Source organism: Agelaius phoeniceus, chromosome 11 (genome assembly GCF_051311805.1).
Source record: "Agelaius phoeniceus isolate bAgePho1 chromosome 11, bAgePho1.hap1, whole genome shotgun sequence".
NCBI classification, from domain to species: Eukaryota; Metazoa; Chordata; class Aves; order Passeriformes; family Icteridae; genus Agelaius; species Agelaius phoeniceus.
Window position 1 is genome coordinate 8,819,749 of NC_135275.1, and position 26,424 is coordinate 8,846,172.

Below are 26,424 nucleotides of genomic sequence, written 5' to 3' on the forward strand. Positions count from 1 at the left end.
GGGACGGGCGAGGGCGGGGTGGCCGGCGGCCATATTGAGTGTGGCAGTAAGAGCAGAGGCCCGCGCGCTCCCGGCCCGCTGTGATTGCCAGCATCTGTCACCGTCCCCGCCGCTCCCAGGGCTCGAGGTGGGAAGGGGCGGCGCAGGGCAGGGCCGGACGGCTGTGGCGGGGCCGGGGTTCGTTATCCGTTCTTTACCCATCCGTTCTTTACGTGCCCATTGAGGCGTAGGGGGCCGGGTTGAGGGCATGACGTCATCCCGTAAAACGGGCAATGGCTTCGCGCCGGTGGGAGCGCGTCACTTCCGGTGCGGGGCAGGGCGGGCTGGCGGTGCTGCAGGCCGTGAGCGACAGCCGCGCCCCGTGCGGGATATCCCCGTGTGATGTCGATTTAAGGCGTTTTTCGGAGTTTCCAGTGGAAACTAGAGAGAAATGCACTGGTCGGCAACTGGCTGAACATGAGCCCAGGCGTGCCCGGGTGGCCCAGAGGGTCAGTGGCTCCTGGCCTGTATCAGCCATAGTGTGGCCAGCAGGAGGAGGACACTGATTGTCTCCCTGGGCAGTAAATGCACAGGATATTTGTCCTGGGCACTGGTGAGGGCACACTTTGAGTGCTGCATCCAGTTCTGGGCCCCTCAGTTCAGGAAGAACATTGAAATACTGGAGCAGGTCCAAAGAAGGGCAGCAGAGCTGGGGAAGGGTGTGGATCACCATCATGTGAGGAGCGGCTGAGAGAGCTGTGGGTGTTTACCCTGGAGAAAAGGAGGCTCAGGGGTGACCTTATGCTCTCTACAACTGCCCCAAAGGAGGTTGTAGCCGGGTGGGCCTTGGCCAGCTAGCTGCTGACAGGACGAGAGGACACAGACTCAATCTGTGCCAGGGGAGGTTTAGGTTGGACATCAGGAAGAATTTCTTCACAGGAAGGGTGCTTAGACGCTGGAATGGGCTGCTCAGGGAGATGTGGGGTCACTGTCCCTGGAGGTGTTCCAGGAGGGGCTGGCTGTGGCTATGGTGGTGCTGGGCCATAGGTTGGACTCGGTGTCTCAGGGCTCTTTTCCAACACAGGTGATTTTGTGCTGTGCCGGCATCTCGGCAGGAACAGCTTCAGAGCAGCCCAGGTGACCAGGGAGTGTCAGTCAGCTCCCTCTCCTTTGAAACACACTGTGATCACTTTCTCACCCTTCCCCTCCCACTTTCAGTCCAGCTATTGCACATTTTTATTTCCCAGTAATCTTTATTCCTCTAAAAACTTGTTGGCAATATTACAGCAACAGCTGTAGCACCATGCTCCTACACCAAGTAGGCTCTCAGGTAAAGGTGGGCAGCACACACTTAAGCCTTTGAGAAACACTTTTGAGGATGCTGTTCCAGTACACGCACCTTGGAACTGCTTTTTTCTATCACAAATCCTGATGACAGGCTCAGTGTGCATGTTTTGTATACTTCTTACCTTAAAAAGCTGCTCTTGGAGTATAAGAGTAGCTGTGAGAATCTCACCCCACAAAGCTTTCTGCTACTTTAAATTTAGAAACCAGCAGATCTTGTCACTTTGATCCCCCAGAAACACAATCAAAAGAAAAAAATAAACTGTAGATGCCTTCCTGAACATTATTATCCATGGCTGTTATTGCATTTCCTTTCAAGGTGTCCAGAATAGAGTTTGATTTTGCTTTTGGATCCTGTTGCCCTCCTGTGGTCAAACCTCAGCAAGTCCAAGGACTGTTAAAGCTCTGCACGTCCTTCAAGCAGGCTGAATTATTTTGTGTGCATTTATTTTTGTCTGATTTAGTTAATTGTTTCTTTTCTCAGAGTCCTTGCCCTTGCTGTTTGCTTGCTGGAGCTCCCTCTTACATGTTTGGAGGTCTCATCCTTTCACACTGCTGTGGGTTTGGCTCTCAGAATGATTTACCTTTTTTACTTTAAAACAAAGTCCAGACTTTCACAGGGGAGTCCAGGGTTACCAGAACACGCCCTCATTCCTCCCGAGGGTCTCGGGGTCAGCTGCCCCTTTGTTAGGCCAGTTCGAAACCCACAGCTGATTTATTTTCGTGTGATAAGAGGTATTAGAAAAGCTGGGAATGTCGTGCCTCCTGCAGACTCTAAATTGCAGGATCAGAGCCTGGATTATCTCCTGCAGGCCCGGAGGTGACTCACCAATAACATCATAAGACAATCTACTTCAAAACACCTACAATACTTAGCTAAGTTTTAGAGTTGTATAACACCGTGGGTTGTTGATTTGATATTTTGTCACTTCCTTTTTATTCTTCTGCCTTTCTTCCTAATCGTTGGAACTTAGTTTGTCAGTTTATACCAAGCTGGAATTTAGCTGGCAGGATAATTGGATCTCCTAGAAAAATGTCATATTAAGTAGGAATTATGGATAATGCCCCTGCAAAATTAGTTAATGGAAAAAACGTTTAATTGCTGCTTGAGTAATATCGATCAAATGCAGTTATTCTACCTATGCATTTCTGTATTAGATGCCATGGAACCTGCACAATACAGAGACTTGTGCTTGCTCAGCAGCAAAAATTCACACTTCTCCCTGCTGAGTGCCCTGAGGTTTCTGTGGGCCCCGACCTTGAGTTTATCCCAGTTCCTCTGGAAGGTGCCTCCATCAGCAGTTCCCAAACGGAGCGCTCTGTGCTGCTCTCCAGGTCACTAATGAAGCCGAGGGGTAGCACAAACACCAGCAGAGCTCCTGTTGATTACCAGCTGTCCACTGGACCCCGGGCCACTGCTTTCTGCCCTCTGAGCCCAGTGGTCAGGCTGCTTTCCAGCTGGGATTGCCCAGCCCACCCTCCAGCGTGCTCACAGGAATGATGTCAAAAACCTCAGCAAAGTCCAGGCAGTTCACATCTGCTGCTTTCCACGTTCCCCACAGCCTCTTGTCTCAGCCCAGAGGGCAGCTGTAATTGTCATCCTGTGACTGATTAAGATTCCTGGCTCTTTCTCCTCTTATGTTATTTCCAGCTGAGGAGCTCATAATTTTCTGCTATTAATCCCAAAGACCATGACCTTGTATTTCGCAGCACTGAATTTCAACCCCTTTCTACTATTCCAGTCCTCAAGGCTCGCAGCTTTTCATCTTCTCTAGAATACTGTGATCCTTCCCTGGATTTTAAATGACTCTCATCTTTGATGGCAAGTTGACTCAGAATAGGGAGCTTGAGAAATTACAGCATGAAAGGAAGTAGACTTGGCATGGGCTTGGCTTCAGGGTAGTAGTGTTCTGTGTTGAACTACAGAAGAATTTTTACTGAAAATTTTTTCTTCCTTGCAATCCCCAGAGCATGGGAAAATCATTTCCAAAAGGTATATAGGGAGTGAAGGGAGTGTGACCTAGAAAAACTAGTAAGATGCATATGTCAAAACCAGTTAATTTTTTTTGCTAATGATACTGATCTATATATATAAAATGCTGAATAGAACACTTATCTTCCCTGTGTTTGGCCTTAAGCCACATTCCCCATCAAAGGCAAAGAGACCCTGTTGACACTTTCCTGGTGAGTAAATCAGTCATGAGAGCAACATATTTCTTTTCCGAGCAACATATAGAAAGCCATGTACTGGAAACTAGGACTCCTGGGTTTCCCAGAGCTCAGCATATTCTTAAAACAAAGGTATCCAGGCTCCATCCTACTTTCTCCCTTGCCTGCCTGGCAAACCCTCTGGTCTCATCATACTGCTGCTGACCACCCTGACACTTTTTCCCACTTTTGGATGCAGGAGCACTGCAGTGAGAGGGGGCAAAGGGCCCCTCACCCTGTCCCTGCACACCCACTCGTGCACTGGACCCTTCATAACTGCCCATCCTCGCTGCAGACATTTTCTCTTTTGCCAAATGTGAATGAGGCAGTGCAGTAATTTTATGCAAATCCATGTGCAGATTAAAAAATTAATCAAATTCTGAAATTTTCATTTAAAGAGATTAGTCTTGAAAAATCCCCCATCTAATCCTCCCAGAATAGTCACTTGGAACAAGCCTTCAGTGCGTTGTTTCCCTCCTGGGTTTAGTGCATCTCCTGGAAAATTTTCTTGTAATGCTTTTGGGACCATGTGGAGCAGCAAGCTTGGGTTTGAGCAGGGCTCACCAGGCGAATTAAAGTTGATATATCAAATGATAGAGGAGATGTGTCAGTAAGTGGGAACGGGGGAGTTTAAGGCAGTAAAATCTCCACTTTGTTGTACTTCATAGGTAAATTCCCCTGGTGATGTAGGAGAAATGGAAGCAGGGAGCCCTGGTGAGTGTGTCAGTAATTTACATGCCGAGAGGCCAGAAAAAAGTCACGCAGCAAGAAAAACGAGGAACAAGAGACACTGCTAAAACTTGCTGTGTCTGGGAGTTTACTACTGTAATCTATCTTTTAGAGCTTGAGCTCAAAATTATCCTCCAACAACTGGGGTTTGATCCAGTGCTATCTCAAATATTTTCCTAGCCCCTCAGAGATTCTGAAGCTGACCCTGTGCAAGGTGTGCCAGCCAGCAGTCCTGGAGGAAATCCAGAGGCATCCTGACAGCATTGAAACTAAAGTAACTTAGGTCCCTGTTCTCAGTTAAATCATTTATTCTGGCACAGCATCCTCTGATCTCACAGCACCTGAAATGCTCAGGATGTCTGTGTGGTTGGGTTGGCCTGCAATAAGCTCAATTGCCTCAAGTTCAAAAAAACCACAAGCCCAAGATGCAAATCCTTGAACAAACCTCTAACCACAGCACCTGGAACAGCTCAGCTCTGCCCAGTGATGGCAGACTGGCCCCTAGAAAGGAGTATTTTTCTAGCTTTCAGGTACCTGCCATGGAGTGAGGTGCTGGCTCATTTTTCTCACTGCATGGGCATGGCCAGCTCATTTGTTCACTGTTTTCTTCCCCAGTGTGACTCCAAGTTTATGGCTCAGGCTCTGCCCTGCTATGTCCATGCTTTTGGTCTCTTGCCACCATCCAATTTACTTGGCAGCTTTACCTCATTTCTGCCCCTACTGCTGGATTCTTTCTGTCTCCCTCTGACTTTGGCTCCTTGCCTGCAGAATTGCTTTAATTAAAAAGTTAATGAAAGGTAACGCAAACGAGCATTTTGCCTGTATTTTATCACAGTCCAGCTCCTTCCCCTCCCTCTTTCCCAGAGAAGGTGAAAATGAGAAGCTGGGGTTTTGCTGCATTTTGGTGTGAGAGCTAACAGTGGAAATTTCTGCAGGCTTAGGAGGAGCCCTCTGAAGAAAGGGCTTATAATGGTGTGTGTAGATTATTATTAGTGCGTAGATTATTCATGAATGAAAGCTGAGGAAGTTTTCATTTAAAGGGGATTAATCTAAACCCCTTACAATCCTCCAGCTCTCTTTGGAACAGGCAATTCTTAGCATCATTTTCATCCTAAGCTTAGTACGAACTTACAGGAAACTTTTCAAAAGATTGTCTATATCCCAACTCCAAATTATCCCAACCAGGGACAAAGGGAAGGTGTGAAACCTGAACCTCACTCATGCCTGTAGCTTGTCACCTTATATCCATATAGAAGAGGGCTCATTCATCCTTAAGTGATTTTCCTGAGAAACTGGGAAACTAAGATTAGTGCATGAAGTAATATGAGTCACATCATCAGCCCCTTCTCCCAGCCCAGATTCCTCACAGCCAGCAGTGGGAAGAGGAAAAGGCAGGGATGTGAGGGTGTAATTTCCCCTCGTGCAATATGTAGCAGTTAACAGGCAATTACACCACTTCTAAACCCACCATCTGGGGAGGGAGCATGAGAGCTGCCATTTGGGTTATTTTTCTTTCCACTACTGCCTGTGTTTTGGGGTGGTATTCAGTTCTCTTGATCTTGTTTTTAAAGTCTTAGTAAAATGAGTAGGAGTTTTATTTTTTGTTAATATCTACAGTGGATTTCATAGCACTGATTTATAGCTGTTCCCTGATGACATTTAGTACCCAGTGCCTGAGACTGTATAAATAAATTACATAAAAAGGGATTTGTGGTATCATTAGCAGCACCCCCATTCCAAGGGGAGTCTCCAGTGAGCCTGTGTGTCTAATCAGAGCTGACAAGGAGCAGAGTCACACACTGAGACATCCAAAGCAAATGGATCTGTGCCAAATTCAGCTCTCTGTTGCACTGGTATAAAGCTGGATAACCTCTGACTGCAAGGGGGTTTTACACTGTATTTACTCTGCCTTTACACCTGTGCTCTGAGATCGGTGTCAGGCAGTGAACCCCAAAATCCTGAGATGCAATAGAAAGGCACTTCCTGGCTTCCGCAGACTCTGGATCAGGCCTCGATGGTTAAAATATAATCTGAGTTCAGAGTGCAGAAAACAGATTACATGCCTGCTATTGTACTGAAATGCTTTCCAGAGTAAGCATTAGCAGTATGTACACAAGTGCCAGATGAATTAAGCTGGCATTTAGTTTTTCCACCTCCAGTAGGAGAGGACTGCCTTTAAAGAACTCCTGCCTGCTGTGTGGTGTCTGGAGCTGGGCACGTGTGACAGAGCCACGGCTGCAGGTCTGCTTGTGCTCAATTTCCCCGGGCTTCAGGGTCAGCGGCGCACAGAAACATCAAGGCAGAGACAAAGCCTGTTAAAAACTTTGGGGGGGGGGGGGGGTATTTTCTTAAACTCCCCTGGCTCCCTTTAAGCTTTTCTTCTCTAGCCTTTCCTGCAAACCCTGTATTGCAGCTCAGACGAGGTGACCTGGGGTGTGATGTGCCTCTGCTTTGTAGCACCTTCCTCTGATTGCACTGTGCCCAGGGCCAGGTGAATCAGAGACCTGCTGGGAGCAGAGATGCTTATCTCAGTTCCTGAGAGGTGCAGGGCTGACTTCACTGCGGTCAGTGCAGTTACTGTGGCCCTCACTGAAGTGGGGTCAGTGGTTTCAACTGCTGGCAGCATCAGCTGCCATGAAGTTTAAGAGTCTAGTAACAAAGTGGTCAGGGCACCCTGTCTTTTGTTCTCCTGTCCCTAGTGGTTGAAAAGCCAGTCCTTCTGACCAGCACCTAAAGGGAGTACACACAGGTAGTTAATCTGCCTTGGCTTTTGGCTTTAAAATCTGTTCTCCTAAGCAATGAATCGTTTACTGCTAGCCTTGTTCTTAAGGGTCTTCTCCCACTTCAGTGATTCTTGGGGTTCTTTCTCTGACAAACTTTTGATTCTCTGTAGAGCCTTACCTACAAGTCCCTTGTCCCTAGATTTCAGAGTGTTCCCAAGTTTCAATGCCTGAGAAGGTGTGTAGAGGTTTTCTCTGTAGATCTTTTGGATCCCTGCAGCAAAGTAAGGCAGATTTAGACCCAGAGGAGCTGTTGAAAAGCTTGTCCAGCTTAATGATTAACACCTTGCAATGCTAGGGAGTGTCAGGACAGAGAGACCTCTGGACTCCTGAGCTCTCCTAAAAGAAGCCCTTGCACAAAACACATCCACTCACTTGAGAGAGGATTAACTCTCTCTCAGGGAATTTCAATGAGTCTGTGATCAAGTGTGTTGCCCTGGCTGCTTCAGCCTCCTGGCACCCTGCCTTAAATGCCATGAGCAGGAGAAATGCAGATCACAAGGATCTTTGATCCTCAGAAACCAGCAGTGAACTTGCTGCCAGTTAACAGAAGGAAGGAGAAATGCTGGGAGGGAATAGATGTGTGTGTGCTGGCAGGGGCCACCTTTCCTCTGTCAAGACAAGTATCTGCCCTTGAGCAGCTGAGATCTTTTGGTCCATGCACAGATCTGTTGCAGATAATGCTAATGCTCAGTGGAGAGCAGCTCAAATGGGCTTTCACAGACACAGCTTTCACAGACACTTTGCCTGGATATGAAGTCTTATTTAGGCTCTAAATGTGATTTTAATGGATAACGAGGAGTAAAAGAGAAAGGCAAATTAAGCCTTGTGTTAATTTGCTGTTTGGTGAGGAAACCTCATTACTGGTCTCTCTGTGGCTACCAGCAGCAAGGGATGAGGCAGCCAGCAAGGCTTGTATCTCCTCAGTCCGTGTCTGATGCTGCAGGGACACATGGGGCAATGCACAGCCAGAGGATGACATCAGCATTTGGCTAGCATGAGAAGGGAGTTAATGTAGTGAAAAGCTGTTCCACCCAGATGCCCTGCTCTCTTCAGGACAGAGAGCAGCTTCCACAGTTTGGAAAGGTGTCAAACACTAAGCAAAAAGAAATGATGGCTTGCCAGTGGCAAATCTACAGTGATGGAGAAGCTGGCTGGCAGAGCTCACCTTCCCTGCAGGAGGTGATGAGATTTCAGGGGAATCACAAGCTGACAGATAGTTTGAATGTGACACTGTCCTTCCCTTCCTCCTGCCTGGGGAAAAGTTAGAAAATGCTGCTTTTATGGCACCTTAATCTAGGGGAAACAGGAGCTAGAGTTCCACAGTTCATGTTTTGACCTCTCTCTTCTTTCTGTGACAGCCTTGTCTCTTCCACTAGCAAAAGTGTTCACTTTCCCTTGCAGGTTGGAGGCTGCTGGCTGTTTCAGCCCTTGATGCCTTGCCAGTGCTGGCAGGGAGTGCAGAAGCCCACCCCACCAGGCAGAGTGGCTCGGCCCTGGCAGCCTGTGCACCATGTCCCTCCGCGAGCACGCGCTGTCCCTGTTCCGTGGCGCTCTGGGCACCGTCCGCCCAGCTCCCATGCTGAGGAGGGCTCTGAAGCTCCAGGGAGATGGGTGCCCTCAGCTGCTGGTGAAAGGCCAGGCCTTTCCACTGAAGAGGGACCTGTACCTGGTGGGTTTTGGAAAAGCTGTGCTGGGGATGGCTGCAGCAGCAGAAGAGATCCTGGGAGACCACCTCACTCGGGGGATTATCAATGTGCCGCTGGGGATCCGGGAGAGCCTGCAGCGAGCAGGAATGCAGTAAGGACTGTTTCTGGACAATTTTGGGGAGCAGGAAGGAGGGGTATAAGCTGCCAGATTTTCCCTCTGTGGGATGTTGCTGTGAACACCTTAAGTCCTTCTGAGCTGCCCTTGCTTTGCTGCCTATCCCATCCACCCCACTGTTCTCATCTTCAACCACCATCACATCCCAGTGACACCAGTGATGCAAGCCCACCTCTTGTGCTGGGTGTGCTGCCTCTCTGGCTGTGGGGAAGAGACACTCAGCAAAGGCCATGTGCCTGTCCTGGTCACGCACTGTATGCCACTGGTACACCAGGCACCTGCAGGTGACAGCCTGGCTGCCTGTGTGGGTGCACAGATCCGTGGTGTCATTGCCTCTCTTACCTCACCAGGGAGATGCTGCTGAAGCCACACAGCAGAATCCAGGTCATCGAAGGTGCCAAGAACAACCTCCCAGATGCAGAGGCTCTGAAGGGAGCAGTTGCCATCCAGGAGCTGGCTGAGGGTCTGACTGCAGATGACCTGCTTCTTGTGCTCATCTCAGGTAGTGTGGGGATCCCAAGGAATGGGATCTGCTGAGGGCCCCAGCTGCCTGCCCACCCCTGACCCTGCAGCAAGGGAGTGCTGTGCTGTGCTAGCTCCGTCAGCACAGACACTTGCACCTCTGACTTTTTCCTCTCCCTTCTGCCATCCTTTCTCCAGGCATGCAGCAAGGGAGAGCACAGGGCTTCCTGCTGCTGCAGTGGACATGCTGCCTCCCAGCACTGGAAAGAGGCTGAGTTGCACAGGCTAGGTCCTGCAGTTGTGCCACCACAGTGAAGTGGCACCTCTGGGCACAGCCTGGCAGCTGTTCCCACCTCTTGGCAAGGAAACACTTTCTTCCTGCCCTCTCCTTATATTTGGGGATGCAGACTTGTAGAGGCAAGCACTTGGTAGATTTGCATGCTCAGCCTTTGTGCAGGAGCGTGAGTCTGAAAGCTGAGATCTGGGACTGACCTTTCCCAGGGCTTGGCTCCTTCCCAGCTGGTGGAAATGAGGCCTCCAGGTACCACACAGTAAGCTGCATGCCTTGCAGGGGCAGCCCTGCACACCCCCAGGGCCTGGCTGGTGGCCCCCAGGCTGTCCCCAGATCCAGGGCTGTGTAAGAAGATGCATCAGAGGGCAGTGACATCACCTCATCCTGAGCTCAGTGGGTGTCACAGGACAGAAGCATGCAGGGGCTTGGAGCAGCTCTGCAGAAAGGCCTTGTTCTCCTCTGCTCAGTGTTTATTCCTCTGTGGATGCTGAGGCCTGATCCAGTACAGAGAGAGCAGTGCCATTAGGCAAACACCCAAGTGACTGGAAGCTAGCTGTGCTTTCTGGGGATTCCCCTGGGCTTCCTCCTGTCTTTTGGCTCCAGGGATCTCCAAGAGACTCCTCAGCCCTTCAGGGAGCCTGTACAGGATCTCCCCGTGGCTGTGACTCCCTGTGCATGTGCACTCCCACACAGCAGCCGGTCCCCAACTGCTCCTGCCTCTCAGCTAGATCCCTGGCTATTGACTGAAACACAGGCATTTGCATTTGTTTTTCTTGCTCATCATGTTTTATTGATGCTGATTTGTCTCAAACCTCTGAGCAGGCTTTGCATTTTGACAGTAGCATTCAGCTGTACTTCTGTGCACGTTCACTCTGTGCACAGACCTTGCTCTTTTCTCCTCTGTATTTTCAATCCATTCCACTTTTCCATTAGAACCTTGCCTTCTTTTCCACATTTCCAATGCCTGCTTGTATCAGACAGAATTCCCAGCAGTGAAGCTATCACCCTGGACTCAGAGTGTGCTTTGTCCTTTGCATTACTGTCCCCCCTTTTCTTTCCTCCCAGGCCTAGATGAGTGCAGTTCAGCAGTTTCCAATTTTGCTGCACCCCTAGCCAGTGTTTTTACACACTGTCCTGAATAAATGGAGCCACCAAAGAAGGCAGTGTCCCCATGTGCACAGCACTGGCTGCTGTGTGAGCCATGGAGGCCATGCTCCCTGCCCACCCAGCCAGGTAAGCCCTGAATATCAGTGTGAGGAGCCAGCTGCAGCCCAGTGCAGAGGTGAGGGTAGGTGCTGTCCCTCTTCTGTCATGCCCACCACACTGCAGGCTTGTGGTGCCCCCATCCAGCCAGGCTCACACCGCCTGGGTGAAGTGTAGCTGACTGCAGAGGGTGCAGCACAGCAGTGATTCAAACCCATTGTTGAAGATGACTGAATTCTCCAGAGATGTTAGCTTAGGTCCCCAGTCACCTCTGCCTTCCCTCTAGACACCTGTGAGGGAAGAGAAAAGGCTAAAGCCTTGCATCTTACATCCTTTGTCCTCCTTCTCCTGCTATCCTGATGTCCTTGCCATCTCTTCTGCATCCTAGGGGGTGGCTCAGCCCTGCTGCCTGCTCCCATCCCTCCCATCCTCCTCGAGGAGAAGGAGAAGCTCACAAAGCTGTTGGCTTCCCGAGGAGCTGCCATACAGGAGCTGAACATTGTCCGGAAGACTCTGTCCGTGCTGAAGGGTGGAGGGCTGGCCCAGCTGGCACATCCTGCACGGGTAACCAAGGGAAAGCCCCTGTTTGCCCAGAGATCACCCATCTATCCTCAAAACACAGGTTTAATCAACTTGCCAGGTTTTTGTCCATACTGAGTGAACAGCTTTGCACACTGTTTTGGGGCTCTCTAGCTGAGATTTCACTTTGGACTGAAACTCTCAGGGAGACAGAGCTGGGAGAATGGGAATTCAGACTTGGGAAATATCAGCCATCCCATCATGCCACTCTGCAGATCCCAGCCCACACCCAGCAGGCATTTCCAAGTGTAGGTGCTTCAGCACAGTGCTTTCAAGGCTGGCTCTGACCCTTGGCTCCCCTGGGAGCTGTTCTCAGCGTGTCCCATTGCTGAACCCACACTAGATTGGGCCTGACAAGTGCAGTCTCCCAGGTTACATCTTCCAACATGATAGTCCAGCTTCAAAGGGGACTGTAAATCTGTGGGTTTGAGAAAGGCAAGGTGATACTCACAGGTCCATAAATTAAAAATGGGCAAAGGCCTACCCTGTTTCCATCTGCTTTTATGTGGGGATGGCACTGAGCAGCGCTTGTGCCAGGGCTCTTTTGTGGTCACCTGTCTTTGCCTCCTGCAGTAATTTGTGGGCATTTCTTTCCATAGGTGGTGAGTCTCATCCTGTCTGATGTGATAGGTGACCCCCTGGACATCATAGCGAGTGGGCCCACTGCTCCCAGCTCCCACAGTGTCCAAGACTGCCTTCAGATACTCACCAAATACAACCTGCTGCACAGCCTGCCCAAGTCAGTGGAAATGGTCCTCTCCAGCTCTCCCACCAAGCCCACTGCTCCAGAAAACTACTCCCATGTTTCCAACATCATCCTTGGGTCCAACAGGCTGGCTTTGGAGGAGGCCAGGCGCCAGGCTGAGGGCCTGGGCTATGCAGCCCTGGTGCTGAGTGCAGCAGTGCAGGGGGAAGTGGGCCTTGTTGCCACTCTGTACTGCCAGCTGATCCAGCTGCTCTGCCTGGGCCTCTGCAGCCTCGCAGAAGGGCCCCTGGGGGACGAGCTGAGGGGCAATCTCCTGCAGCTGGCAGCAGAGCTGCAGATCCCAGGCTTGCACCTGGAGGAGTTTCTAAGGGCCCTGCGAGGATTAGGGCCCGACAGACCAGTCTGCATCCTGGCTGGTGGAGAAACCACGGTCCAGCTCCAAGGAACAGGCAAGGGAGGGAGAAACCAGGAGCTGGCCCTGCGTGTGGGGCTGGGGCTGCACAAGGCCCAGGCCACAGGAGCCAGCAGCACCCAAGGGAGGTGTGAGATCCTCTTCCTCAGTGGGGGAACAGATGGGCAGGATGGGCCAACAGAGGCAGCAGGAGCCTTCTGCAGCCCCAGGCTGGTGGCTGAGGCACTTCAGGAGGGCCTGGATGTAGAGGCCTTTCTCAGGAACAATGACTCCTACACGTTCTTCAGCCAGTTCCAAGGTGGGCATCACCTCCTGGTGACAGGCTTGACAGGCACCAATGTCATGGACATCCAGGCCATTTTAATTAGAGCCACGGAGAGATCATGAGAGCTCCCTCTGCAGACACCCAGATGCACTTAATTAGGAGCAGGACTAAGTGAAAGCACCAATGCTGTGGACAAATGCAAACTACTTAAATTAGAGCTCACTGTTGAGGCTGCTAGTGTCTTTGACAGAAAGAATCCACTAATTAGACACATGAGTGGACATCCACAGCAAAAACAAGCACTTGTAATTGGTGGGATCAGAGGAAGGTAAGAGGTCGCATTACAGACAAGGAAATTGGATTTAAGTTTGTGACTGCTCCAGCTATAGTTAATTTAAGAGATGTAGGGAAGTTGAGGCCGTGGCAGGGCTACCAGGGAGAGCCCTTGCTGCACTGTTGCACTTCCAGTGCCCCCAGCTAAGAGCAGCTCAGCAGTGGGGTTTTAGGAGCAAATTACAGTGACTGAAGGATGTAAAGCAGTAACAGCAAGGCCTGCTCACCTGAAGCATGGAGCTGCTGGGGGGATGTGATGGAAAGGGGACACCCAGCACCTGCTCCACATGCCAGCACAGTGCCCTGCAGCTCTTCCCACAGCAGGGTACTGAGATGACAGAGACCCCAGGCCCAGCAGGATGCACACCCAGGAGTGTGGCTAAGAAGCACGTTGGCAAAGAGAAGTTCTTGATACTGGCTGGGTGACACAAGCAGTGCACAGTGACAAGGAGGACAACATACCTTCACTGAACAGTGTAAGGATGGAGATGAATGAAGTGCAGTGACAAGCCAGCTGTGTGGAGTCCTCCTCCAGCCTCCTTCCCTCCACAGTAACATCTTCCCTGCTGGTCCCTGTTGGGAGAGCCTGTGTGCCAGCAGCATGTGTGCTATGAGCTTTCATGGTGTTGTTTTCCAACTGTAGAAAACTGTTGTGCATCCAGCCTGAGCCACTGACCTTTCCTCTGCACTGAGGCAGAAGTTGCTGTCATTCTGATTAACTCTGCTAATTCCACAGAACAAAAGACAAGGAAACCTTCATGCTCAGCTCTCCTGACCCATACTGCTGAGCTGATCAAAGGGCAGATCTGCCAGAGCTGTGCTCTGACAGGGAGCTGCTCCCCCCACATGCACGAGGACGCTGTGGTTATCACGTTTTTGTCACCTACTGCAGTGTGGTATGTGGGAGAGCAGAGATGAGCTCGGTTTCCCAGGACATGGAGCTCACAGTGGGGCTGGATTTCAGGAGGGCTTTGCCTGCAGCAACAGGCACACTGACGGTTTGGCTGGATATTCAAAGGGCTTTAGCTCAGCAGCCAGTATGACCCAGCACGTCCAACTCCTTTTGAATATCCGTCTGTTTGTTACAGAGCCTAAGTGGGAGCTGAGGTCCTTTGAAAATCCAGCTCTAATGTAATAGGACACGCTTGACTCAGACTCTTTCCAGACAGACCGACCTACTCCGTGTGGCTGATCTCATCTCATGACATAAATACACCCTTGTGCCAACACCCTGTGGTGTCTCACTGAACAGTCAGTTGTTCTGCACTCCACTTCAAGGTGGATCAGAGGGTGGGGTTTTGAGGAGGATGCAAAACCTCCTATTTTGGTTTTGAAGCCAGTATCTAACAAGTAGGGATATCAGCAGGACCATCATGGGGCCTGCTGTCGATGCCAGGCTGGCAGCTGGACTCTCTGGGCTGCAGCCCAGGCTCAGAATAAGGCACAACCCTGAGAATTTGAAAATCCCAGCCTTGCCCAGTGGTTTAAACTCATCCACGCATCTCATTTGTCCTCAGAGTCTGAAGGTCTTTTGTAACATGCCTGAACTTGCTCACAGTGGCAAACAGCTCCGAGATCTGCTGGGGAAAATCTGCCAAGCGTTACAGAGCTCCCTGTGCCCCGTAATGTCAGGGGGTGGTTGTGCAGGAGAAGCTGCTCTGTGCCCTGTGTTTTTCTCCAGAGGTCGCTGGCAGGTCGCCTGCGCCGTGCCCAGCAGGGCAGCTCCACGGGGCACTAACACGGGCAGCCACACAGCCACAGGTGTGGGCTGCAGCCAGGACAGCTGGGTGAGGCTGCCTCCACACTGCTGGGTGCTCCCTGGGCCATTCTGCTCCAGCAGAATGCAGAGTGACTCCCTTTCAGGCTGGGGTGCCTGGCAGAAGGGTCACTTCAGCAGCAGTCGAGTGTGCCAGGCTGGGCACACTGCCACAGGGCCACCACAACCCCCTACCCAAGGCTCTGCCACACTGCTGAGCACCACCCTGGACTTGGAGCTGCTGCTTGTGCTGCCTCCCAGTCAATTCCAGAGGACCTTGGGCTCCTGCTGGCTGGCTTCTCCTGGGAAATGCCTACTCCAGGTAGCCCGAGCAGTGTCCTTGCTTCCTGAATGGTGGCTTTTCATAACGATTAAAGAGTGTGTGTTGGGGAGGAGAGAAGTCTAATAAAAGCTTTGTTGAAAGGATGGAGCTGTTTGAAGTGCATTTCCCATCTACCTTTGCTTGGCTGCCATATATGGATTTTTGTTCTTGTCCTTTCTTTCCTAATGAGGAGATAACAGGCCAGGGGGAGGTTCAGCAAGAACACCCAGGCTACAGAAATACTTCTCTGATGCTCCTACCTGGATAACTCAAAGCTCCATTTCCAAGGGGCTGCTTTGGTGGACCCTGTGCAACTTCTGCCTAGGGACAAAAGGAGCATTGGAGTGTGCTCAGCCCTCACAGACAAAGCAGCATCTTATTCCTTTGGACAGTGCTCAGCAGGGAATTGTCTGCTATCACTCCAGCCCAAGGCCACCTCCCTCTGACCTGCAGTCCCTTCACAAAAGGTCAAAAGGCCCCATGCATGAGCCAACATACCTTTGGGCCCCACTGGCCAGGTTTAACAGGATTTGTGAGATAACACAAATCTTAAAACACGAGAACAGAGAGCATCACTTACCTGCCTGGTAATGATTTGCCTCTGGGCTGGCAGGGCTTGGCAGGAGCAATGACTTTCCCATTGGGAACTCAAGTGAGTCACCATAGCTGAGCAGGCTTTGCAGCTTATCCTTGCTGTCCTGGACGGGATATTGGCCTCATGAGAGTAAAGCTGTGCAAATGAAGACACCAGAGTGTGGCTGCAGTCCCACCGAGCAACCCCAGTGTGTGGGCTGTGCTGGGACCAGCTCCGTGCCACCCTGGCTCTGGTGCTTGTGCCTAAGGAGAAAAGTCACAGAGAGAGTGAGGACAGTAAGAGACACTGGGGCTTGACACTCACAGTCCCTTCCCTTTTTATCAGAAAAGCAAAACTTTCTACACCAGCCAGCCTTCAGGAAGGAGTCAGGTGGGTGAAGATGGCCAGCAACTCCCTGGCCATATCCCTACACATGGGCAGGGGACAGTGGGAAAAACGTGCTCTAATGCTGTGTGGGGAGCAGGTGGGCAAAGTCTGGGTATGTTCAGGGTTGATTTGCTCTCCCAAGTCGGCAGCTCGTAGCCAACCAGTGCTAACGGCCGGGGGAAGGAACAGCGTTATTAACAGCACGAGCTTCTGGCAGTAAATTAAAAATCTTGGCTGCCGCCCTTGGCTCTGCTCTTGCCTCTTAGAAGACATTAATATCACAGCTCCCCAGCATTCCCATTATCACTTCATTAAGGATCCAATAATGATAAATGTGGATGGTTTTATTTTGCACAGAGCCTGATTAATGGCCAATAATTCACTAGGTGTTAATGGGCCCCTTTCTTTATGGAGGCATTGGAAGGGGCTGCCTTTCATCTCCTCCACAAGCCACAACTTTCACCATTTTCGCTAATGTGACAGATATAACACAAACCTTGAAAGAGTGGCTGAGGCCTCTTGAGAAACCTTGAAGAGCATCGTGCCTGGGGCAGCCCTTGCTGTCGTGGCCATTCCTCAGCATCTTTTTCCTCTTCCTCCTCCCCTGTGCTGCTGGCAGTGCCTGCACGCAGATGCTGCATATCCCAGGACAGTCAGGGACAAAAGCAGAGCAGCAGATTCCCCAGGGATGAGCCCACCAGTGCAGTCACTGGGGGTCTCCACAGCAGATGTGGTGCAGAACCAGGCCCACCCTTGCAAGGGGGTGCAATGCAAGGAGTGGGCTTGTGCCGCCTCACCCCAAAGCAGCCTGGCACCCCTCACCTGCATCCCAAGAGGGCTGGGGAGCCTGGGATGCAGGATGAGGCCAGGCTGAGCCCAGCAGTCCCTGTCCAGCCCCCAGGGGACAGCTTTGGTGGCTCCTCTGAGGCCGGCTCCCATGGCACAGGGGCTGCTCTCTGCCGCAGGAGCCCGGCGTAGTGCACGGCTTCAATCCCTATATGAAGTGGGATGTATAATCACATAGGAATAAAAAGCCATACAAGACAGCAGGCTGGGAGATGCTCTGTGCTGGAGGATGATGGGACAGTCCCTCTGCCTGGGCTGCCACGGCCCCTGCTGGGATGGAGCCGGACCCCAGGGAGCCACAGGATCCCCCCCAGCCCCTGTATGGGGTCTGTGGGGACACACAGGAGCCCTGCATCGAGCAGCGAAGAGAGGCAGCGTGTCAGCCAGGAGAAAGCCTGGGAGGCCCCAGAGCTGCTGCAGAGCGAGCCCCAGGAGGTGTCAGCACTTGCTCCCAGCTCTCCCAGCTAACAAGGGCCTCCCATCCCAACTCCCTGCTGGGGGCTGCGACAAGACTTGCTCTGTGCTGCTACACCCAGACTTCGCCTCTCACAGTGCCCACCTGGGAGCACCACCCTGCAGGAGCTCCTCCAGCCTGGGATCCCCCTGCTTGTACCACCATTGTCCCCCAAGGCTTTACCAGCCCCACCAAAGCAGTGGGTACCACAACCCTCCAGCACCATCACAAACACCTGGTGAGGGGAGAAAAAGGAGCCAGCCTCCTCCCTGTGGCGATCAGAGCATCCTTCTCCATCTTACCAGGGAGAGGAGGGCCCAGCAGCTGGAGCTAGCAGTTGCAGGGAGCTGTCAGCACCCAGCTGTCAGATCCCAAATCCCCTGGCAGCCCATTAGGAGCAGCTCCTGGGTGCCTGCAGGAGCTCTTGACAGGGGACCAGGCACTAACGTGGATCCTCCTCTCAGGAGGTGGATGTGGGTGGAGGGAAAGCAGGGAGCTGTTCCTCAGTGAGCACTCAGAGAGCAGCACTGGCACAACCCCATGTTCAGGGGTGGGGGGCAACCAGGGCAGGGAGCCCACCCAAGCAGTGCTGGGGATGAAGCCAAGTGGTGGCCAGCAGAAAGGGCTGTTTGTGCCACCTCCTCTCCTCCTGCCTTTCTGATCACAGCCCGGCAGCAATTCTGGCATCCACGGAATGGGAGAGCTGGAGCAGTGCCTGGGGCAGGAGGGAATGGGGTGCTGGGTGCAGGCTCATGCAGTGCAGCCCAGACTGAGAAGGAAAAGATCTTCTAGCTAAAAAAAAACCAAAAACAAATACAAAGAGAAAAAAACCAAAACCAAACCAAACAAATAAAAACTCTACACCACGTCCCCAGCAAAAAAAAACCAAACAACAAACCCCCCCCCAACAAAATACACTCTCTGGTTGCCACACAGCACCAAAAAACTCTTTTTGCTGGCCCAAGACAGCACAGCCAACCAGCAGCCTCCAGCTGAGCACTAAAGTGTTGTCTTAAGCAGCTCCAGAGGGGCTGAGCCACCCCAGAGCCATCACCCTGGGCTCCCCTTAAGCCAGCAGGAGGAATTTCAAGCCTCAGGCTGCCTTTCCATGCCACAGGGTAGCACTGGGAACATCCACACTCTTCAAAACACTCCCAGAAGCCTTCCTCCACCCCCGTGCCCAGGTTTCTCCAGGGCTGGAGCTGTGCAGAAGGGTGGGCTCTGCACATCATCCCTCGTGGGATGTCCCTGCCCATGCTGGATGGGCAGGAGTCCTGCAGGCAGAGGGCTGCCAGACCCCAAGGAAGGGAGAATCCATCCCCACAGAAGCTTTTTTCAGTGCAAAACCTGGGGGGTTTGGCTTTCCACATCAGTATTCCAGAGTCAGAGCACGTCTGTGCCACTTTTTGGGAGGATGGAGAGGTCATTCCCGCTGTGGAGGGGGACAGCCCTGGCTTTCCCTCGGCCAGGCTGTGCCGCGGAATTTGCCAGATTAGGCACCGTGACTCTTTCAAAAGCACAAATTCCACCGTTTGAGGGGCTCGGCCCGGCCGAAATCCCCAGCAAAACCCCCAGAGGAAGCGAACGGTGCCGGGCATTAGGGCGGCAGGGAGGGGACACTCCCAGGGGACCCAGCACCGGAGGGAACCCAACACCCGAGGGCAGCGCCGGTCCGCGACCGCTCCTTTACTGCTCCAGAGCGAGTCAGCAATTACGGGATCATCAGCTGATGAATTGTAGGAAAAGATGCGTTTGTGAATCACCGCACCCCGGCTGGGTAAGAACACTGCCAGCGCTGTATTTGGGAGCAATTACTCTCCCCGAGCATGTGAATCATTAGGTATAATTACCCTAATAAATAAAAGGAAGATAACTCCAGTCTCTAGCCTAATCTAGAACAAGCGATTTTCGAGGAGAGCTGTATGAAATAAAAGCAGGAGCACAAGGCAGAGGGAAAGCAGGGAGAGGAGAGCTTCAAAACCTGGATGTGCTGTTAGTTCTTCCCACAGCAGGCAAGGCCAGCCGGCAGCAGTGGAGTCTCTCCCACAGGTCCTCACTGGAGTTTGGTGGCAGAGAATTTGCCATAGAGGGCTCAGGTCTGGATGCAGCAGGGTTGTCCCTTCCCAAGGCAGCATCCCACCGGAGCACGACTTCTCTTAGCAAAAGTTTCCCTGCTACAAAAATGCAAACAGGTTAAAAAAAAAAAAAAACGACAAACAAACAGATTTATTTTGGAGATGATGGGGGGGCAACAGTTACTCAGTCTAATGAAACCATTTTGCTTTTCCCCTGGGAAACACCGGAATGAAAAAAAAAAGAAAAAAAAAAAAAAACAACAAAACTCTAAGCCCACCACACTCAAAGTTGACATTTTGAAACGAAGCAGCAATTTTCTTCTCCACTTAAAATGTCATCACAGACTTTTGGTGTAAAAAAAGCAGCTTTCCCTGAGTGACATTTTGAGGGGAAATGTTGACTTAAAACCAGAAGGAAACCCCCAGTCCATGCAATGAAATGTTTCGAGCTGAAGTGAGACTCCTTGCAGGGAAATTGATATTTTTTGCAGAAAAAAAAACAAAAAAACCCACCCCCAGCTACACATATTTAGTGGTTTGAATTTCCCACGGGAAAAACCCATTCTCAAGGAGGCAAGACTTTGGTAAAGGATGGAGCAACATCACTACCCTGTGCTGGAAGAAACAGCAAACAGCAGCCCTGATTCTGGGCAAGTTTCCTCAAAAGCTTTGCAAAGCAAAGCAAAAAATCAGCAGTAGAGTCTGTGTTTGTCCTAGCAGGTGCCAGGCAGGTGGAGCTGGCTCTGTCCTGTCCCTGCAAGATGCCAGTGCAGGAGCAGTGGGGAAGATGCCAAGGCCAGGAGGTGCTGGCCCTGGACTGGGGAGCCCTGGTGAGCAATAGCAGGGTTTGTCCCACAGCCTTTGAGGGGACAAATTGGATTTAGTCTGTGACTCATGGGAATCCTGCTTGTTCCCTAGGGAGAAAGAGGATTGTGGCTCACTCCTCCTGTGCTTGCAAGAGGGGCTGGGCTCTGCCTAGAGATGCTCCAGGAGATGGGGCTGGGCCTGCACTCTCCTGTTAGGTGGGGTTTGACCAGGAACAATCTGTGCTCAGGCTCTCCCTGGGGCCACAGTTATTGCTGCCTGGGTTCTGTTTTTTTTAATAAACCTGTAATATGAGAAGCCTGCCCAGGAGAGCACAGGGATTATTGGCAAATATCAGTTCCCATTTGCCAGGCTTGGAGGGGCTTTAGCCACATGGATTAGCCAGGAACAGAGGGAGGGACACAAAGCACCGGGATGGGACAGAGCAGAACTGACTCCTTTGAACACAGGGCTGCAGCAAAATCCTGCAGACAAGGATCCTCCAGCCTCCAAAGGAGAGGGCTGGGTGGGAAGGGCTGTGGAATCCTAATTAGCTTTTTGATATTAATGACTTGGCACAGAAGCAAACAAGGCAGTAACAGTGCCTGGCACAGCTCCTGCTGCCACATCCCAGTCCTGGCACTGGGCAGCCTGCATGAGGGGCCTGAGTGGCACAGCCAGGGACGTGGGGACCCAAAGAAACAGCAGCAGAGGGGGGGACATGCCACTGTGGGACAGGAGCTGCTCTGGGATGATGGCACAGGGAGGATGCAAAGCATGCAGGATGTGAGGGTACACAGCAGGACACGCTGTGGTTTCTGCCACCATCACCACAGCTGACACCAGGACATGCCACCACTTGCACAGGGTCACCTCTCCTGCCAGGCACTTTCTGCAAGGCCAAGGCTGAGTCACTTCATCCCCAGCAGCCCAAGGACAGGGCACCCCATCACCAGCTGTGCCAAGAGGTGCCTGCTGGCTTGGAAACACAAAGTGTGCAAATAAGTCTTTATGCTGGACGTCTAAGCCCCTTTTTAGGGGCTCCAAAAGCTTTTGGGGCACCCAGCAGGCAAGCCAAGAGGAGCCATGGGGTGCAGAGCCAAGGGCCCATGCCAGGGGCACTGGGGACATTCTGTTATATTAATGAGAGCTATTAATTTTTAAATGCTGCTGGGCAGGGAGGGGAAGGAGCCTCCCTCTTGCTCAGGAACAGTCAGTGACCAACAACTTCTTGTCCCCAAGGCTGACAGCTGCTCAAGGAGGCAAAGGGGCTCCCCACACATCACCTCCAGCACTCTGGGTGCGAACCTAAGAGCCACCCACCAGCAGGTGCTGAATGCACGACCCAGCCACAGTCCCACCACAAGCCACCCCTGAGCTCAGCGTGATGCCAAAACCAAGCAACACAAGCACTTCTGTGCAGAAGCAACGCTTCAGACACAGCTTTTGAGTCCAGCTCACCTCTCCCCTGCCTTTACCAGCAACAAGCCCAGCCTGGGAAGAGACAAGGTCTACCCCAATACTTGACTAACTTAACTCTACTTATCAGCACAGCCCCACAAAACCCACAAACAACACCACACCCTCCACTTTACTGCTTTAACCTCTTATAAACCCTCCTGGAAAGGCAGGAATCACTGTGTGCTGTGCTGAGCCACCAGAAGTTGATTAAACCCTAATTAATTGCATTAAGGTCAGCCAATGTACTCTGTTGAGGAAGAAAGCCAATAATTAAACTCCACGTGTGGTGTGCTTCTGCCATTAGCTCCCCAGGCTGCAGCGGCGGCGTCGGGCTCGGCGGGGTCACAGCCAGCGCCGCTCGCCAGCACATGGCCCTGGCACTCGGGGAAATAATGAAGTGCTGGCCATAAAACCATCAGCACTTCAGCGGCCGGGTGACACAGCCCACCCAGCAGGGCTGGGGACAGCGGGGGGACACGGGCTGCGTGGGGAGCATCCCCTGTGGGGCGCCCAGAGGAGGAGGTGGCCGTGCCCGGCTGGCTGAGCCATTGCCCAGCAGGGCTGGGGCTGGCACGGGCCCTGCCCGGGGAGGGAGAGCCTCGGGAAAGCCTCGGGGAAGCCGACAATGGGGTTTTGTGTGGTCCCGACAGGAGCACCTGCCCTGCGCTGGGAGCCAGCCAGGGGCACCATATGGAGGGGAGCTGGGCCTGGCTTGGGGCCAGCCCGAGTGGGACACAGAGCCCTGGATGGGACCCTGGGAGCCATCGCCCTTCCAGCCTGGCAATGTAACCAGAGGCACAGAGATGGTGGGCACCGAGTGGGTGTGAGCGCCAGTTTGGTCCTGGCCATGCCAGCCCCAGGTGTGACATGGCCTGAGACACTGCAGGGGAGCCCCAGGAGAGCCCAGCCTTGAGGAAAAACCTTGCCTTGCCCTGGGGCTTGGCAGCAGAGCAGGCAGTGGCCAAGGGATGGGAAATGGGGTCCCGGCATCTGCGGAGAGGAAGGAGTGCAGGGCGCTGGGGGCTCTGCCCCGTCAATCCCTCCCTGGCAGCAAGCTCATTTAAGGCTTTTCTTTGCTCCCAGCTGAAAAAATAAAGGCCAAGGTAATCTGCCTGCCTGTCCCTCTTTGTCTCGGGGATAATAGCAGCCAGCGCAGTGTGGAGCCCCCCAGGGCTTTGCAGATTAGAGCTTTCAGAGATGTCTACAGTGAGTGCCTGGACAAAAACGAGAGGTGGTGGAGCAGAGCAGGACTAAGGGGACCTCACAAGGTCACCCACTCCCTGCCTGACAGAGATCTCCCCTCTCTGTCCTCTGCCACTGGCCAGGTGGGTGATGGGATGGTGGCCAGCAGATGGGACAGTGGCAGAGTGCTCCTCTGGGCCTCCCAGCTCCAAAGGCTGACCTCACTGAGGGCAGTTATGACCATGTCACAGCATTCGTTTTATAATTTACATTTTGATGATCCTGATTGTTACAGATCTGAACTGGTGGGTGAGGGGAGGAAATAGAGACAAAACCATGTAACCTGCCACAGAAACCACAACAGTGTGAGCTGCTGCCCCTGTACTCACAAGGACTTCTCTGCAAGCCACCTACAGACCCAAAATGCCTGGCTGGAAACATGGGAATCGCCGTGCAGGGCTGAGCTGCAGCTGGCTTTTCAATAACTCAAAGGGTCAAGACACCAGAGAAAAAATCCCAAACCAGTTCCCCTATTTCTCATGAGTTTTGTCTGGCAGGAGGCGTTCCAGCCCCGGCAACGAATATCCACTCAGGAATGTCTCATGTCTAAAAGCACACAAAAAAAAAAAGGGGGGAGGTGGGAGGAAACCCTACGCCCGGCCTTCTTTCCCTGTGGCCGAGTTCAAACGGCTTGGAGAGGGCAGGCAGGGGCAGGCAGGGGCTCGCAGCAGTGCTGCAGGGCTCAGAGGGCCGAGCAGAGGAGACGCCATGCCTTGTTCATCCCCCTCCCCACTCTCTGCTCGTGCTGTGGATGTCCACGCGAGCCCCAGGATGCGGCCAGGCTCCTGACCGTGCCCTGCTCGCCTCCCTCCCTGCCTCCCGTCACCGCACACGTCATTGCTCCAAACACAGCCCATGGAGCCGGCGCGGCCGTGCCGACACCGGGGAACCGGAGGGGCCCGGCCAGCGCTCCCTCCCCACGGGGCTCGGAGCCTCGCACTCCGCTCCCGCTCCGTCCGGGTTTATCCAGCTGATCAAAGCCATCGGGTGCCCAAAGCCACAGGAGCATCCTGTACAAACTTCCTGGGGACAAGGGAGCGGGCGCTTTGTGTGCGTACCCCGAAACGCCCCGCACGCCCTCTGTGTGCTGCCCACCGAGCATCACCTCCTCCCTGCCTGCCAGAGCCAGCCTAGCGATGGAGAAGGAACCAGACAGAGCAGAGGGGAGACACAGACACCAGACAATAAATCCATGGCTAAACCCGTGGTCCTCAAGAGCCCAACTCCGAGCTGAGCAGAGCCCATCGCTGCTCTGCCCCCTCGGGGTGCCCACACCTTCCCCTGGGCGCAGCACCCACGCCGGCTGCCGCCCGGGGTGATCCACGGCATCCCACTGAAATTTTAGCTCCGGCCTCCGTAGCAGATGGAGATAAGGACAAAACTACTCCCTCGCTTATAAACAAGGGGCCAGATTCTGCCGCCAGCATCCGGCAGGCGATACCCGAGCCGGGGAGGCCAAAGCCAGCCACAAAGCGACTCCATGCCGGGATCGCAGCCGGATCCGGCAGCCTGCCCGCCGTACGGGCACAGCGCAGCCCTGGCTTCTCCCTTTACCTGGGGCTGCTGTGAATCCCAGCAGCGCAGGAGGAGCCACGCAGAGCAAAGGCGGCTCGGGGAAATGGGATCCCCGCCTGGGGACGGTATCAAAGACACATGCAAAAGGGAAAATAAAAGACCAACCCCCCCCGCCGCGTCCCTCAGCCCCGTCCCTGTTCCAAACAAAGGCAAACCTGGGCATAGCAGCACACACCTGAAACACAAGCTCCTGAGACCCCAAGCCCCCTGAGACCCCAGGCCGGCTGAGGGGCCCCCAGCCCCACGGGACCGCCGGGGAACCAGCGGCACACACAGACCTGAGTGACAGAGATGCCCAAACCGAGACACGGGGCCCGTGATCAAAATCATGCCGGGAGGAAAACCCACCCAGGGGAAAGCAGCTCCGTGGAGGTACCTGTGTCAGACCGGCAGTGCCCCCCAACCGTGGGCCATCCCAACACCGCCCTGCCCGGGAGGTGGCAGGTATTTATTGGGGCGAGCGGCTGTCCCCCCGCGCTGGGGACCGCGGCTCCGGGGCGGCAGGGGCTGCCATTGGCTCCCGCGCCACCCGGGCAGCATCGCTCTCCAGGGGCTCGCTCTGCCAGGGCCAACTTTACAAGGGAAGCAATTTTTTTTTTTTTTTTTTCCCTGCTGAAACAAAGACGAGGGCTCCAGCGAGCGAGAGCACGGATGAGAAAACAGGAGAGGGAGGGGGGGAGAGTGGGCTGGAAAAAAAAGTCCACACAAACCCACGGATCTTGAAACAAGAGGGAAGGATAAAAAAGAAACCAGAGGCTGCAGAGGTAGACGTGGAGATGGGAGGATGAAAAATTGCAGAGGGAAGAGGCGGCAGCCGGGAAAGGAGCAGGGAGCTCAGCCGTGTCACATGTATCACATCCCCGGAGAGCCACCGGCCACCCCGACAGCCCACCGAGGCCACCCGGGACGATGCAGGGAACCTACAGGGAGTCAGTCTCTCGCGGGCCGAGGCTCTGCGGGGAGAGGAGACAAGGGCTCGGCCCCTCCGGACACGACTCCTGCCTCGCAGGGTGCTCCCCGCTCCTGTGGGCTCTCCCCCAGGCGCCCCCGGCCCCACCGAGCTGGCCAGAGCAGTGACCGCTGGGGAAATGGGGGGCCACAGCGAGCGGCCCAGGGGTCCCCCCGAGGTGTCCCTCCCCCGGATCCACCTGCCGCCAGGCAGCCGGAGCCCGACCCACGCCCACGCCAGCCCCTGGCATCCCCCGGCCTCGCTCTCGTGGGCACCCGAGAAGCCCCATCACCCCGAGCGGTCCCCAGGACCACCGATCCTCCATCCCGGAGCCTTTCCGCCCCGGCCGGCCAGGCAGCCGCCTCCCCCCCGGCAGGATCCAGCCCCGGCTCCGGCCCAGCGCCCCCGGGCAGCGGCTGCAGCGGGAACTCCCCCGCGCCGCTCCCATCCCCGGGCCGGTACCGGCCGGGCAGCCCCCGGCGCCGCTCCCGCCGCTCCGGCCGAGCCGGGGCTGGCGCACCTGCCCCGCCGCCCGCTCCTGCCCCGCACCGAGCTCCCTCCCCCTGGAGCGGCCGCGCTGCCGGCGCCGCTGCCGGTGCCGGTCCTACCTGCGCGGCGCCGCCGTCCCCGTCTGCAGCCGCCGCCGACTCGCGCTGCCGCGGGGGCGGGCAGCGGGAAGGGGGGGCGAGCGCCCCCTCCCCGCCCCCGGCCCTGCCCGGCACCGGCCCCCAGTCCGGCCGGGGCTCCCCGCCCCCTCCGCAGCCTCCCCTGCCCGACATCCCCTCGGGACCCCCACGGGCTCTGAGCGCAGGAGGAGCCCAGCCCGGGATGGGGACACGGCCCGCCATGGAGGTCACGGCCCA

The 26,424-nt window shown here is 54.0% G+C and overlaps 1 protein-coding gene and 1 long non-coding RNA gene across 5 annotated transcripts; one reads left to right on the forward strand and one right to left on the reverse strand.

The window, feature by feature from the left end:
* Nucleotides 1–6: 6 nt before the first annotated feature.
* Nucleotides 7–16,729, forward strand: GLYCTK (glycerate kinase). 3 transcript variants are annotated; one of them, XM_054640207.2, is made up of 5 exons: nucleotides 7–127; nucleotides 8,445–8,840; nucleotides 9,215–9,366; nucleotides 11,210–11,385; nucleotides 12,000–16,729. In XM_054640207.2, exons 2-5 carry the CDS (start codon nucleotides 8,554–8,556, stop codon nucleotides 12,903–12,905), a joined length of 1,521 nt encoding a protein of 506 aa, XP_054496182.2. In that variant the 5' UTR covers nucleotides 7–127; nucleotides 8,445–8,553; the 3' UTR covers nucleotides 12,906–16,729. The 3 variants fall into 3 exon arrangements, with proteins under 3 accessions (XP_054496182.2, XP_077040592.1, XP_077040593.1); XM_077184477.1 differs by having other exon boundaries at nucleotides 22–177; XM_077184478.1 differs by lacking the exon at nucleotides 7–127 and adding an exon at nucleotides 6,427–6,501.
* On the reverse strand, nucleotides 10,376–26,219 carry LOC143694995 (uncharacterized). 2 transcript variants are annotated; one of them, XR_013183843.1, is made up of 2 exons: nucleotides 26,170–26,219; nucleotides 10,376–19,629 (listed from the first exon to the last, which is right to left on the reverse strand). It is a non-coding gene; the product is annotated as an uncharacterized LOC143694995 (long non-coding RNA). The 2 variants fall into 2 exon arrangements; XR_013183844.1 differs by having other exon boundaries at nucleotides 10,376–16,031; nucleotides 26,170–26,214.
* Nucleotides 26,220–26,424: the final 205 nt, after the last annotated feature.

Bases quoted from the DNA above. Each gene is read 5' to 3' on its own strand.
- GLYCTK (XM_054640207.2), top strand. From the start codon at position 8,554: ATGTCCCTCCGCGAGCACGCGCTGTCCCTGTTCCGTGGCGCTCTGGGC. The intron at 8,841-9,214 runs GTAAGGACTGTT...TTACCTCACCAG, and splicing joins CTGCAGCGAGCAGGAATGCA to GGAGATGCTGCTGAAGCCAC. The intron at 9,367-11,209 runs GTAGTGTGGGGA...TCTGCATCCTAG, and splicing joins GCTTCTTGTGCTCATCTCAG to GGGGTGGCTCAGCCCTGCTG.